General features: G+C 29.8%; 1 protein-coding gene across 1 annotated transcript; it reads left to right on the forward strand.

Moving 5' to 3' along the window:
• The first annotated feature begins 7171 nt into the window (after window positions 1–7171).
• On the forward strand, window positions 7172–9159 carry LOC118029539 (transcription factor MYB102). Its single transcript, XM_035033440.2, has 3 exons — window positions 7172–7446; window positions 7574–7703; window positions 7865–9159. The coding sequence occupies exons 1-3, from the start codon at window positions 7314–7316 to the stop codon at window positions 8694–8696; spliced, it is 1095 nt and encodes a 364-aa protein (XP_034889331.1). The 5' UTR covers window positions 7172–7313; the 3' UTR covers window positions 8697–9159.
• Window positions 9160–16906: the final 7747 nt, after the last annotated feature.

The following is a 16906-nucleotide window of genomic DNA, read 5'->3' on the forward strand; positions in this document are numbered from 1 at the left end:
CCTCGTGTGTGTGTGTGTGTGTGTGTTCGTCTCTTTATATGGGTTATTGGTCATTGTGTATTGTAGTTGAGATTAATATTTTTAATGAAAAAAAAATCCGATTAGCATACTTTTTAATAATTTTTAATCATAAACTTAAAATGTGATATATATATATATATATATTGAAATATGTTTTTTTTTTAATATTGAGATAATGAAATATATTGAATCATCTTGGTTTAATCTATTCAATGTATAATTCGGGTTGTAAGAGTGTGACAACTCTATAAAAAATTCAAAATAAATTATGAATGTTAATTTCTCATCAATCCAATTTTGAAGGTCAATATTAAAAAAAAATTAAAAGTTACCCGAGTCAACTCAGATTAAACTACTAAATTAGCTTAATTTTCAACAAATGTAAAAAGATGAAATAAAAAGAAAAAAAAAAATCTATTAGAACAAATAGCAAAAAAATAACTTAAATCAACCTGAATTAATTTATTAAATCCATGATCTAAGTAATGAGATCACGATAAATTTATAGAAAACAAATGAAAAAAAATTATGAAGTATTATTTTTAGCAAATCTAATGTTAAAGATTGAGTTTGAAAGGGAAAAACAAAAAAAAATTAATAAGATTAGTATATAAACCAACGAAAAACATTGATAAAAATTATATAGCATAATTTTTAACATAATTTATTTTTGAATGATAAAATTAAAAAAATTAAAAATAAAAAAATTAACTGCTAGAGGTAAGGGTGAGATTGAAAAAAAAAAACTTTTTGTTAATCCTGTTTTTTTTGTGTAACTAGAATAATTTAGCTATTTTTTTAAAATATTTTTATTAAATATATGATCACCTATCAATTATAGGGGACACTAGCAAGTTGCACGTGTGTTGTCGTTGGGAACTTTTAATTAATATTATTAAACTTAAAAAAGTCCAGTGAGTTATCATGGTGACTTGTCGGCTTGTTCGAGCTTCTAAACAATTGTGAAAGCTGATTAAGGATGGGTCAAAAGAAATGGTTAGTGAACTTTAAAAGCGATTGACTTGGTAAAAGTTTAATTTGAATTTTTTAAAAAGAAATATTATTTTAAAAACAATGTTAATTTAATATTTTTATTTAAAAATATTAAAACAACAATGATTTTTATTAACTTGGTCGAACTAGGCAAAGCTGCCGAACCGAACTTGGCTATGTCATTACTTGTTTCTAGGCATGACAATATGCTTTCTCTCCTCGGTGGGACTAATTATTCGATTTTGTTTATTTCTTTTCTCTTCCCTTCTTCTCTCCCGGGTAATGCCTTCAGTAGGCTCATTTAAGATGAAATTCGTTATTGAATTCAAGATTTAATGGAGAATCAGGGATCAAATTAAAAGAGAAAAGCTTGATTGGGATGAAATTCAGGATTGAATTGAAGAATTAGTAAAGAATCTAGGACCAAATTGAAAGAAAATGAAAAAAAATCTAGCATGTGTAATACAAGCACCAACATTTAAGGAAGTATGTCCATTGGAGAGGCTCGTGCGGCTACTTTCAAGCACCGATGAAAGTGTTTTGTGATGTCGTTAGAATAATCTAAAGAGAGGTTTATTTTAAAGATGGCGCGTGTCAATGATGTATTATTGGTATGTCTTTCCGTGATCTATTTATTTTTCCTTTGTTTTCTTGCCTTGATTTCTGTGCTTGAATTCGAAAAGGGTTGTATTTGTTTCCTTAATTTTAATTTAGGCCCTCTATTTTATATCATTTGTAAAACAAAAAAATCCAAACTATTTTTAACAAAATCAAGCGCAAATTCAACGTCAAGATGTTCTTCCAACATTATGAGACCCTAATAAGATAATTGAATCAAATTATAAAGTTAATATTATGAGGTAAGTTGTGGTTTTTTTTTAGATTTTTTTTTAATTTTATTATTCAATATTAAATTTTTATTAAATTTTTTTTTATTCTATTCGTCAACATATAGTTTATTTTTAATTAGTCTTCATTTTATTTCAATTTTATTTTTTATAAAATTATTATGGTCTCAAATAAACATCCCGACATTAGATTTGTGTCTAAATATTTATTTTTGTTATTATATAATTAAATAAAAAATTTAAAAAAATTATTAAATCCAGTAAAATCCATGACCCATGTCACAACTTTGGTGGGTTAAACTATGATCCCTAGATTGATCTAATGTATTATTGTCTTGATATATATATATATATCATTTTTAATTTTTTTTAAGCTAAATTATATTTTTATCAAATTTTCATGTTTTTTTTTTTGGGACTTATCAAGTTGAATGAATTATGTCGGAATAATTTTTACACGATTTAATTTAAAGCACATATTAGGTAAAAAGTCAAGTAAAAATATGTCAATGTTAACTTGTTGGTCAATTCTAATGAAATTGTTAAAAAATTTCTCATAACTTTAATATTTTTATATATTAAAAAAATTTGATTAGACTCGAGGCACAATGCAGCAAGTTATCTAAAAACTAAAACGATCGGTAACAAAGTTATGGAATTGAAATAGTATGGCTGCTTTGTTGTTTTTTTTTTTTTTTTGGGTGGGAGTGGATGTCAACTGGAAGAGATTGGGATTAAAAAAAAATAATGAAAAAATGAACATAAAATGAAGAATAATTTAAAGTATAAGGATAGATTGAGAGAAATCAAATATGTTAAGACAGATTGAAAGATTAACATAAACTATATAAACAAAATTAAATATTTGTTAAAGCTTGATTTTACCTTGGTTTTTTAATTTTATTTTGTTGAATAAAGTTTATGGGTCTCAAATCTCAATTAGCTTTAGTTTATCCTGATTGGGTTATCATCAGATTATATGTACTTTAAAATTATTATGTTAAAGTGGGCTCCCATACATAAAAATGGCTCCACAGAACCCATTCATTAGGCTCAAACTGAAAACAACACGGGCTAACCTGGGTGCTTGAGTGTTGAAAGATCTGCTGGTAAATTGGACTTGATCTATGTAGTAATACCAGGCCCATGTTTTTCTCTTGCCTAAAATCAGCTGCCTCACCCAGCAAAACTCATGGAACACACGGGACCTCTTTTATTCTTTTAAAAAAAGAAAACTTCACCCATATTCCATGAAGAACAGACATGCCCAGAAGTTCTATTGCATCACCATAACAACATCCATTTTGGTGGCCAGAAACACAAATGGATCGTCCATCACCCCCACCAACAAATCATCTACGTGTGATTTTGATATTCACGAGACAAATCTCTGCCACAAGCCTAGACCACGTGCCCTAGCTCATGTTCTTCTAACCCAACAACGGACAGGATCAAAAATAAGTTTATCTTCTTAGATCATGCCATAAATTCTTCATACATTAGAGAATTTAGAGCTGAAAATTCTGTTGATGTACACAATATTTTCCATCAAGTACGTAGTATAGAATATGTGCATGAAGTACATAGAATAATAGTGTCTCATACTTTAAAAACCTCTATTTTTTATATGCATGCATGTGAACCGATAAAATTTAAATGATGCCTTGAGAAGATGAAACGCAAGTACAAAAAACCCACCAATATTCAAAGTTTGTTGGAGCTCTTGGCTATCTCTCCACCAAGAATTTAACAACATATGTATAACTACCATATACTTAATCTTGACATAATATATTTTTACTAAGTCAACTTTGAGATGTATAATGAACATGGACATATAGAGAAAGCCATGCACAAGCAAACCCTAGATTCTTGACAAGTAATTACATCAACTAATATATATGTTATGTAAGCATATCTATTAAAATTATAAAAGAAACTATGGTGATGAACTGTTTCAGGAACTTTCCACAACAAGGTCATTACAATGATATCACCACCCACTTTATTAATGGTAAATGAACGATCACATAATATATATATATATATATATATATATATATATATATATATATATGCAATCTTTCGAAATTAATTGAGTTAATGTCATGCAGACAGCGAACAGGGGGACAAGAGGCTAGATAAGAATTTTCTTTTAGGACTAAATAATTAAGATCATGGTTTGTATAATTAATTTTTTTCAATATATTGTATTAGCTACTAAGCACACATGTATAACATTCCTAATACGATGTTATCTCTATTAATAATCGCTAATAACATGGCTTGGGAACTCACTTGATTTACATTTTCTTTTTAATTGTAAGATTCATCATGCTTTTAGACCTTGAATATAAATAATTGAAGATTACTATTTTCAACATAATTCTCCCTAAATATCCATATTAATTAAACTAATTTGTTGCTAATAAGTTGTAACTCAACTTGTATAATTAGTAGTCTTCCTGTTTTTGAAAGGGTTTGAATTATAATATTATCTTTATAATCTAAAAATAATAATAATAAAGTAAAGAACTAACTAAACTAACTTGTTCTTCAAGATCAAATGGATTGAAGGCCTTTCCAAGGAGTAAGAATACAAGGAAAGTGGACAAGTAAAGGAAGCAAGGTTTCTGGGAACAATAATAATACTATTGACCTAGGGCAAACCAAAGCTAGATGTAATATAATAATATTTGACCATTGCCTCTGATTGTTAGCTGGAGGGTGGATGAAATTAACACCAGATTTTCAATGACTTTGATGAATTTGCTTCCAGAGATAAAGCAAACATGTAATCTTTAGACTGCCTTGAGACAATTGTCAAAGTGAGAGAGCTACAGGCTCATAGAGAAGAGAAGGTTGACTTTATTGTGGGAGTTAGAAAGGAGACCTGCAACATTATGCTACGTGGCTGGATTCTGGTGGCCTGATTAGATTGTTTCCAGCTTGGAAAATCTTGGGCCTGTTATTCAAACACACCTGTAAAGGACAGTGGTAAAGCAGGAAACAACATGTTAAAATATTATCTCGAGGAGTAGGAGCTCATGAGGCTTTGATAAATTAGAAAGGTGGTAAAAAATAAGTCCTATATATATCTATATAATATATTATTATTGGTACGTGTTGATGGATGGCAGGGGCATCACTAGATAAATATATATTGTCAAGAACTTTTATATTTTAGCAAAAAAATATTTCATTTGAAAAAATTTAAATTATTAAATATAATTTATATTATTAAATGAAGAGTTAAAGTTCTATATTCGATGGGTTTATTTTTCTTGGCCAAAAGAGGATTGTGCTGAAATGCTGATAGCAGCTAACGTAGGAAGGCCTCTCTTAATGGGCAAATGATTTTCAAATAATGATAGAAACCAGCAATGCAACAGTGGAAAGTTTTCTTCTATCGTGTCTAACTACTCTACCTTCCAATTATTCTCACTTTGGACTTGTACAAAAATAAAGTCAACCTCTTAGCACTATATATTATCATTTCTCTATGTGATCCAATTTCAATTAATTCACCTTTTTTCGTAGGCATTCACACCATCAACAATTTGATCTGTTCATAGCTAAAGAGCCTGTTTTGGTAACATATATATCCTTCACACTTTCAGAGCTTTTTTTTGACATTTTTCATTTTAATGGTGTTTGTGATTAAGTGCAAGGATTTCTTCAGTTGGGAGCTAGATGTGAAGATGGAAGCATAAATGAGAAGACCGAAATCCAGAATCCTAAAATAAATAAATAAATAAATAAATAGCATAAAATCCAAAATTAAGACAAAATCCAATGAAATCAATGAAAAATAACACAAAGTTGCAATCATTAAATGTCAAATTTTGACAACTCAAGATTGCTTGAGTTGGTCATTTTAGGACAGCGCCGAGATCGATTTGGTATCAATCGGCCAAAAAAAACCATATTGAGATATGGTTAAGTATCAGGCTATCATGTTGGTGTATGGTTTGTATATTTTGGTTAAGGGATGAAGCATGAAATGTTCTAAAAATGTGGTCACTTGAGTAGCTTTCAGGTGAAAAAAATGATGAAGAAGATTAACAGAAATAGACTATGTGTCATTTGGTTTGTTATTTTTTTTAATTGTTTGGGTAAAAAACAATGCCATTTTGGTCAAAACGCGTTGTTTCATTTAAATAAAATGACATCGTTTTGGATTTTAGAATTTTAATTTAGGGATTTTGATAAAGTTTAATTTGGTTCTCCAGCTTTAATTTTTTTCAATTGCACTCCTAATTAACCATAAACTTCTAATTTTATGCAATTTTATCCTTGTCAAACTTCATTATCAGCCTTGAATTCTGGTTTTTTTTTCACATTAGTCCTTGGTCTTGGATTTATGCAGATTCACCCTCAATTGACCATTAAACTTTTAATTTTTTTTAATTTCACCCTTGATTTCAATCAATTTGATATCCCTGGATTTAATTTTTATACAGAAATTCATCTAACAATGATTTGATTTAACCTTTAAATTAATTGAACAAATCTGCATTGTCTTTCTAGTTTTGGATACAATATTGGGTATAATTAGGTTCTTAATTCCATCCAAAATTGTAGCTTGATTTTTCTGTGTATTCAGAATCCTCCTTAGCCATTTTTTTTTTTTCAAAATACTAGTCTTCTTACTATTATATATTTATTATTTATTTTAAAAGAAAAAAAGGGTAAAATTTTATAGAATAAAAAAAAAATAGATTATGATAGGACCCTTAGAATCACTTGAACGAATCGAGCTCAAACTAATAATTGAATTGAAAATTATAATTTTTTAATGTTAAATTATTGGTCTAGTGCGTGCGACTAAATTTCATCTTAAGCTATTTACATGATCGAATGATGAGAGACCCTATTGAGGATTTTTATCTCATTATTCAATTCCTTCAATTTCTTTTTTCCCATGTACCTCAAAATTTCACTTTTTATCATAAATTGTCTTTAAATAAGAACACATTCATGAGAAAAATCCATAATTACTCTTTCACAATGGATCAATTTTCACTTGTTGGGTTTTAATCACCATATCCATAAATTAATACAGTCTCTCTCCTTTAACTCGAATGTTGCTTACGTTATACAATTTTTTTGCCATGGCACGTGTCATCTGTATAATTACAAGATTATTGTATACACATTATACACATGTATTATTGTATTATTAACATAGAACAGAGAGATACGTGGCCTGAGGCCGGTACCAAATCTTTTTGACTTGAAATCTCTCTCCCCCTTCATCGCTGTCCGCTATTTATATATATATATATATATATATATGAAGGGTCATCTTCTCCTTATCAGCCACAGCAACACTTTCTGCTTCAAGAGCCAGCCCACTTTCTCTCCCTTTAACAACCTTGTCCCCTTCGTTATAATTAAGCCCTAAACACAAGTACTATTGCAAAGAAAAGAAACATAGTATCAGTAACAATGGGAAGAGTACCTTGCTGTGACAAAAATGGACTCAAGAAAGGTCCTTGGACCCCAGAAGAAGATCACAAGCTCATCAGTTTTATTCAACTTCATGGACCTGGCAACTGGCGGTCCCTCCCCAAAAATGCAGGTATATGTTAGAAAATATTTTGTTTCTTGAATCAAAGAAAATAACTATTTTCCATCTTAAAATGATGATGGTGGTGAGTTTTTTTTTTTTTACTTATAACATAGCTAATTTAATTCACTTTTTACAGGGCTTCAAAGATGTGGAAAGAGCTGTCGCCTTCGTTGGACAAATTACCTGCGACCTGATATCAAGAGAGGAAGATTTTCATTTGAAGAAGAAGAGACTATAATTCAACTTCACAGTATTCTGGGAAACAAGTAATTTTATATACCTTTTAATTATTTTGATTTTTCTTGATTTTTTTCTTATGATAGCTTGTAGGGTTAGTGCACCTATGAATAATAATATTGTTGTTGTCAAGGTATTCATAATTTAATTTGAATATTACGCTAACAACTCTTGTTTTTTTCAATGTAAGGTGGTCAGCTATAGCAGCTCGTTTGCCAGGAAGAACTGACAATGAAATCAAGAATTACTGGAATACTCAAATAAGAAAAAGGTTGCTTATAAATGGAATTGATCCTGTGACTCATGCCCCACGTCTTGATCTTCTTGACCTATCCTCCATTATAAGTTCAGCTTTGTGCAACCCATCAACACTTCTCAATCTGTCAACCTTGGTGGGCAATACTCAAGCCCTACTAAATCCTAATATTTTTAGACTAGCCACCACTCTATCATCATTGAAACAAGGAAATTCAGACATGTTTTTGCAGAAACTACAAGAAAACCAGCTTTTCAACCCACTGTTACAAAACCAAGATGTCCCTGCATTATTATCACAACCTAGGCAGTTTCATAATCTAGTTCAACAAGTTCCTGCTCGTTCTACTGCTACTACATCTACTGGCGAGTTTATAGACCAAACAACACAAGTCATGCAAGAAAATGTAGAAGGGTTTTCGTCGAATCCGACGAGCACTTTCAGCTGTCAAGATTCCCCAGAAAACTTCGTGCCTTCAAGTTTGAATGAGAGTTTGGTTTCACTGCCAAACTTTTATTGCAATAGTACTCCTCCAGATCCTACAGTTCCTGAACTTGGAGAGTACTCAGGATTCCAATCAGCAAACAATGGATATCAGAACTTCAGCATCGACTCAGTTATATCAACGCCTTTAATGAGCCCGGATCCATTGAATTCATCATCAACTTATCTCAACAGCAGCAGTACTGAGGATGAGAGGGAGTGCTACAGCAGCTTTTTGAAGTTTGAAATTCCTGAGAGTTTGGACATTGATGATTTCCTGTAAATATATAATATGGCCTAAAATATGATAGATAATGTAAGGCTAGAGTGAGGTTTTTTGCTGTTTTTCAACTTTGATTTTTGTTTTGAATTCTCAGTATTTATGTTCATATATGCATATATATGAAATTTGTTATATTTTTTTTTCTTTTAATTTCTCGAGTCATGCATGTACATGAATTTCTCGTAATCTATAGATTTGAGTGGTAGCTAGGCACTTGGAAATATTCCTTAATTTGCAAGACAACTTGGATTTAAGTCAGCCCACCTAGCAAGATAAGGTCAGGGCGTGAGGTAGGAAATTACATATGTGGAATTATCTATAGACGAGGTAATTAATCGTTATCATTAATGTATGAAGAATTCATATAATCAATTTCAGGTTGATAAAAAACCAGAAACTTGATTTTTTGCTTGTGTTTCTAGCAGATAAAAAATGTAAGGGCTCGAAGGCAAGATACGGAGGGAGGTGGATAACTTAGTTATTTAAAGGGAAAAGAAAAGGAATTATAATTAAGCAACCTAGGGTTGTCCTCTAATATCTTATGTGATGATGAAACCCGCTAATAATTTTTATGATGGATCTCATATTTAAGTGAGAAATAGAGAATACAAAAAAGTCGGATATATCTATATATGATATATTTAAAAAAAAAAAACATGAAATTATCATCATGTTTGTTATTTTTAACTTTTTAAAAGAAAAACATAGCAGATAATTTTATTTTATTTTTGTGTTTCAATAATTTTGAAAACATAGAATGAAAGAGAATTGAAAATGATACTAAGCAATCTTTTTATCTAACCGGACCTGCAGTTTTCAGCATCGTGTGTAATTGAGTTACATCCCTACCGATGTAAGGTAATCCTGGCCACCGGCTTTTAAGTTACGTGGTGTGATTTCTTTCTTTCATTTTGTACTTTTTATTCTTTTTAGACACACACACACATAAATGGTCTAATTTCTTGATTTTTTTATATCTATGTGCATCTAAGTATAAATTAGCTGGGAATAGAGTTTTTTAAAATTTATTTTTCCCAGTGAGAGCTTCTAGTCTTCGAACAACGAGCAACTACAAAAAAGAAAAAGAAAAAAAGAAGATAAGTATATCAATTAATTTCCAAAATGAATTCGTCACTTGATACGCAATCAAGATTTGATCAATTTCTTAATCTGGTTGTTATGATAAGTATATCTACCATCACCACTCAAATGGAAATTGATGCTGAAAATACCAAATACATGTATGAATTAAGAAGCAAGGAACTTTGCTTTGAATCTTTCTCTTTGGTGATCCAATACATAGTCATTTCCTTGTCAACCCACCTCTTCTTTCTCTCCTTTGACCGCCCACGAAAAAACATAGTTTCGTAAAGCACTCTCTCGTCCGACCAGAACTGGATCATATTCTGTGCTCCACAAAAAGTTATTACAACCTCCAAATTTCAACACAAAAAAGTGCGTTCTTTTCTTCCCATATATTACTCTAATTTTTCTTAAAACATCAAAATAATTTGCTGAAAAACAGAAACAAAAACGCAGCTGGATTGAGAGAATTTGTGTAAATTAAGGGATGCTAATGTATGTGTGTGTGTTTTATAGTTTGCAAGGGAACGTTTTGATATCAGAATCTACAGAAGAGAAAAGGAAGATTAGGAGCTTTGCTAAACATTTGGAGTTTGTGATTATGTGATCTTCTGCAATCCCTTTTTTGTTTTTCTGCAATCTTCAAGCTTCATGTTTCCATTTATATCATTGACATGGAGGAAGCTTCAAATAAAATCTGTCTTCTTTTTTCCTCAATTCTTTGTGACGGCCATAGGAGATAAGGGCATGAGTAATCATTGCTTCAATAATATTGTGAACAGTTCAGCTGTATTTATTGCTGCAATAATTTCAAACACAATGTTCGTCTTCCACTAAAAGTCTAAAAGGTGGGTAGCAGGAACCAGCAAGCCACCTGATTCTTACATCATGTTCTTTGAGCAAGAAGCCTTCAAGAATCACACAAAGCATGACATAATTATTGTCCTAAAAATTAAAAAAAAAAATATCATTTTTAGTAATTTATACAAGCTATTTATATAGTGATTTGCTGCTTCTTTTTTCCTCCACTGTCGAAGTACACCTTTAATTATTTGATAGAATGCATAAATTTTCATAGCTCAGCCCGTTAATTATACAAAAAAATGGTAATGATTACTAAGTCAATTATTTTTATTAAAGTCATAACATTTTATTTTTTATCTTTCTAATTAGTATTAACCCGAACTAGTTTGCACAAGCTTAATATATATTATAGTTGTAATTACTTAGTGCAGGTTTACCGTAAATTATAGTTATAATTATTTTAATAATGCCTCATAATTATAAATTTAGCAGTATAGCAGTGTCGAATATAGATGGGCCTTGGTTCATCCCAGTAAATTTACTAATAGAAAGTTAGCCCAAACTTTAATACAACCGCCCCCAAATTCTAAAGCCCCAACTCAGTTTGGGCTATTCTATACGCTTACACTATAAAACTAAGTGTTTCAGCGACGGTTTCATTTCGTCTCCATAGCACAGATTTTTATGCTGCCGAAGGCTTTGGCGACGGAGAAACCAATTTAGTCGCTATGTTTCTGATGGTCCTATTTTACTTCTCTCTTCCCTACTTCAACTTAGTGGTTTGAAAATATAGTAATAATTATTTTTAAAAGTATTTTTTATTTAAAAATATATTAAAATAATATATTTTTATTTTTTGAAAATTATTTTTAATATAAACACATTAAAACAATCTAAAAATATAAAAAAATAACTTAAAGTAAAGAAAAAATTAAAAAAAATCAATCTATTTCAAAAATGCTTTTAAAACAGTAACGCTATTTCAATTTTTAGCTAAGATTGAATGGAAATGGAATTCTCACTAAACTGGTTATTAAAAACAAAGTTGTAACTATATATCTTTAGATTGTTTTATGGTGACTGGATTAATATCTTAAAATGCATCCTACGTTGATCAAATTTGTAGTAAAACTTCATGATAATTTAGCTATATGAATTTTAAGCTATACAAGTATTTAATTATTGTTCATTAAAGTTGATGATGTAGGCGGATTAGAAGAGTATGAAAGTTCTAAACAGTTCGATGGAGATCTATAACCAATGAATCATACAGAAAACCTATTAAATTTATTTATAGGCTAATAAGACAGAGCTAATAAAAAAAAAGGGCATGTTCGTGCTAAACCAATAGTTAATTTGCTTTGTTATCACTTGTTGTTCAGCTAATTATGCCGTCATAAAGCAGCCAGAGTCTAGAACGAAAATCTTTTTTTTTTTTTAACATGGTTATTTCTAGTTAGCTCGCGTGTAATTCTATTAATTTCATAGATTTTGAAGTTAACGATCATGTAAATCTTCAATAATTATTATATTAACAATCATAATATTTGAATCTAAGATTATATAAAAAAAAAAAAAATTAGTCCAAGCTATTATTACTAAACAATTTATTAGAAAACTTATATTTGAATTATTAAGTGATTGTGATTTGCCAACTGCTAAAGCAAACACCATCATGCATAATCTAATGTTATGTTGATAGTGCTGCTCCCATATACGATGATCTTTCGTTCTTGATTATTTTAGTAAATAAACAATACAATATAATGGGGCAAGTAATCCTCAGATTGAAAAGCCACTTGAGATCAATTAAAAATATTGAATTAACCTAAAAGGTGCAATTGTCAACAACCTCTTCGTTCAACTTCTGGTGTGATTTTCAAGGCGCCATAGTTTTTTATACTTTCTTTCTGTCGAAAATGGGGGTGGTTGATGTTTGTGCCACGGCGGCTGCTTTTGTGCGTGGAGACTGGAGAGTTGAGAGAAAAGGCGAAGTCTATATTGCAATCTTTCTCACCTGCCACTTTCCTTTGTATGGAACTTGAAATTCTAATTTTGCTTTTTGGATTATTGAATTAGAAACTGTGCCAGATATACAAGCACAGCCCTTTAATCCTGACAGTGCTGCAGAAAAACTTGGATTCCAAAACGAGCTCAAGTAGAAAACGTTGGTCTCAAAACCGAGTCCGTCAACAGGGGGCGGAGGAGGAGGAGAAATAAAATTGAGAAGAAAACGAAGCAAGACTAAGTAAGGGTGAGCAAATTCAGTTTAGTTCGGTTTTTATAAAAAGAATAACTAAACTGAATTTTTTTTAAAAAAAAAACCGAAACCAGTTCGAACCGGCCTGTTTCGGTTCGGTTTGGTTTGGTTTTTTCTGGTTTTGACTCTGTTTTTTCAGGTTATTTTTTTGGTTCGGTTCAGTTTTATAAGCCTAAAACCGATACCAAACCAAATCGAACCGGTCGGTTTTTCAAAATTTTAATCGGTTTTTTTTTTATTCAGTTTTTTTTATTAATTTTTTTTTTTTGTTTTCTCGGTTTCTCAATTTTTTTACTTACCGTTAAGGACAAGCAGGAGAAGGGAAAAACCGAGGAGGAAAACCTTGGGCTCAGAATCGAGCACAAGAAAGACAAGTTGAGCTCTAAATTGATCTCATGTCCTGTACAGTTCTTCATGGCACACCAAATGATTTTAAGCATGTTTGCTCTGCCGCACCCAGCTACATGAATTTCTCATTTTATAAGTAATATAATTACTTGTGTCACAAGTTAACATCGGGATACCTACATTAATTATTATTTTTTATAGGTCAGTAGATATGTCATGCTAGAATAAAATAAATTATATTTTGGTATTTCACTTAACAACTTAAGCTATTAAGTTGTTAAATAAATGAAAATAGTGAGATTCAAACTCATAACCACTTAGTCATACTATCTCAACTTAATAACTTAAATTATTAAATGAGATCCTATAATATAATTTATATTATTCTCTAACATGTCATTCATGAATAAAGATAATTATTTTTTATATTACTGATCTTAAGAGTAAGATAAACAATATACCTACCCTTTACAATGCAAATTCATGTGATTTAGGATAAACACCACAGGATGTTTTTTTTTTTTTTTTAAGAAAAGAATTCTTTTACAGGAGTAGGAGTATGAGAACCATTGATCTAGCTCAATTTTAAACAATTCCTCAAAGACCATTAGACAATCAAGAAAATGCCCAAAATTATTTGAAGTTTTTCCAATGTGACTAGGTAATCACATGATGTCGTTGGGGTAAGATCCAAAGTGCCAGCCGATTTCTGATAACCCAACAGGCAGAAAAAGGTTGCAGAAGCATGGTTCTAACTTTTCCCTTGCCTCTTTCCAAGCTCAATTACCGAAGCTCCTTTTACACGACAAGGCCATCTCTCACTTTTGAATCTCTCGACAGAGGCTAAAACAAAAGGTATGTCCTTCCTTTTCTCCTGTCACAAATACTGAAACTAAGGGGCCCAGACCCCAAAGAAGGAAATAAAATTATAGAGAAAAAAAAATCATAGGGAGTAGAGATTGGAAGCTTTTCGTAAAGCAACTTTATGGTGGAATAATTCTTGCTTGATTGGCGCTTTACATTTTGTCTTTTGATTACTAGATAATCTTCTCCTTGTGTCCATTGCTAACTATTATTTTTTATTTTATAGTTTTCAATTATATTGAAAGTTTTGTCCTGATTAAAAAAAGAATCTTTTTTATGGGGGGGATTTTGTCCTTTTTAGAGATGGAATATGCAAGGAATATAGAAATATTAGTTTGAAATTGGGGAATGTTGGCTGGCAGTTGTCAAGCTCTTATTTTGAATAGTGGTGGATTGTAATAATTTTCTCAAAACAATTTTTATAAATATGAAGACATTTTTTTTTTATTAGATAAGTTTTAAAATATACTATATATTATTTTCTAATATATTATTTTTAAATAAAAGCTTTTTGACCTTAAAATTCACATATATTCATTCTACTTATACTTAATTTTTATCAAATAAAATAAGATTAGTGAGATTTAAACTCGTGGCAACTTAGTTAAATTAAATATGATTTTATGTTAAAAAATCATCACAACTTAAAAGATTATATTTTAAAAAAAAATTTGAAATATAATTTATATTATTCACTGAAATTTAGAACTATTTTCATTACTAAATAAAACAAAATTTTAAGCAATTTCCAATATTTTAGTAATAATGGTTACGATTGTAATAACGGTCGTTTTTTAATATATTTTTAATTTGAAAATGTATTAAAATAATATTTTATTATTATTATTTAAATTTTATTTTTTACATTAATAAGCAATTCAAAACAATTAAAAAAATTCAAATGCAAAAACAAATAAAATCTCTTTCTCACAAATCCTAAAAGCAATTTTTTGTTAAAGAAAACTTTGATTTTTCTGTCCTGGGCTGTCAAGGCATGGCTCCTGTCCTAGAGAGGCAGCTAATCAAGTAGAGCCACTTGATCAAGTCAAGCTGAAATTGCTACTCAGAAGAGTTCAATAGAGAAATGCCAAATGCCTCGGATCCCCTCTCATTTCTATCCAATAACATTTCTTTTCTACGCCCACCTCCTTGAAAAGCAAAATTGCAAGTCTCTTTTTCACTAGTTTTTCCCCCCTTCATATAGTGTTTTCGATATTATTTTTGTAGTATTTCATCGAGCTATGTTAAAGTCAAGGCAACATTAATTATTTGAGCAATTGATAACACAAAACAAAAGTAATTAGTGTGATTTTAGATATAAAATGATCATCTATATAGTTACCAAATCTTAATGATAGTAATTTTGTATTAGCATTTCATTTCATGTTTAATGAATCAATTAATACTTTAAAGAATTCAAAACTTATTATTTATCATTTTTTTTTGGTGTAGAGCCCGAGGATCATTTTTTTAAAAGTGTTTGAGAATGCTGTGTAGATAATATTCTTTTAAATTCTGAAAATATCATATAAGTTAACACACAAATTTGCAATTTCAACATATATGTAAACTAATGATGTTGGTTCAAGGTATTTAATTGTTAAATGATGTTAGATATTTATTTAATTTTATGACTCCTTAATTAATAAAAAAATTAGACTTCTTGCAACTTAATTATATGATTTATCCATCAAAAGTAAGAACTCTTTTGCCTTGCAAAATTATAGAAAAAACAAATAAATTCAAGAAATTCTCATAAAACCATTATTTTCCTGTGGGCACACTAGGTAATTGAAAAAGGATCCTAAGCAGTGTGATTGGATTGAAAAATAATGAACAATTATTACTTTTTTTCCAGTCTAGTTCCGTTTTCTTGTGACCTATCAGTGAGACAAACACATGTACACATGCATGCAAGAAATGACAAGGCCCTACACATTATTTGACTTCCACATCATGTTATGTACATATGATACAAAAAAATATGGTCCCTAGTGTTTCTGTTTTCATGGAATCATCCAAAATATTTGTTAATTTTTATCCTTGCTAAATCAAACCGTCCCATTTTGTGCCCGATTTTAATGATCAGGTCTCAAAGGTCAGGTCTTTTCTTTTTCCAGGTCTAAATTTGGCGGTTTATGGGCATCATTTGCTTTGTAATATAGTTCTTTTTGTTGAAAAAAATGTGAGGGTAAAATTAAGTGCAATTTTGTTGGCAGAGGTTGAATTGTTGATTTATTATTTTTTAATGGTTTTTAATTTTTTTTTGATATGTTAATATTAAAAATAAAATTTAAAAATCATAATAAAATATTATTTTTATATATTTTCATATTAATTGATCTTCTATGTATTTGGTGTTTATGTTCTTGAGTTTTTCTTTAAAAGACCTTTGTTGTGTTTTTGTTTTTTTTGTATTTTAATTTAATTGGTCTTTTTATTGAAGAAAGTTTTTAATTTGGTATATTAATTCAATCATTTGGGTAGTTATTATTCTAAGACCCGATCCACAAGTTTATCTAATTTTTTTTAATCCAATCACTAAATCAAAGTTGGATTTTAATTTGAATTAGATATTTAATTGACTCAAAAAAACTGATTGATCAAATGGGTTGATCACCTGATCATGGAGACTTTTTTTTTATTTCAAAAACTACAATGATTTTTTTAATAATAATTAACTAATACTTTAAAAAAAGTGAGAAAAATACTGTAGCTTTCCATTGCTACATGTTTTTATTTTATTTTTTACCTTTTTTTTGTTTCCCCTTCTATTTTTAAGTTTTTCCCCTTTTTGTGGGGTTGACATGTTTTTTTTTTCAAAGATTGTCTTCCTTTTTTTATTCCTTTT

This window comes from Populus alba, chromosome 19 (assembly GCF_005239225.2).
Source record: "Populus alba chromosome 19, ASM523922v2, whole genome shotgun sequence".
In the NCBI taxonomy this organism is placed as follows: Eukaryota; Viridiplantae; Streptophyta; class Magnoliopsida; order Malpighiales; family Salicaceae; genus Populus; species Populus alba.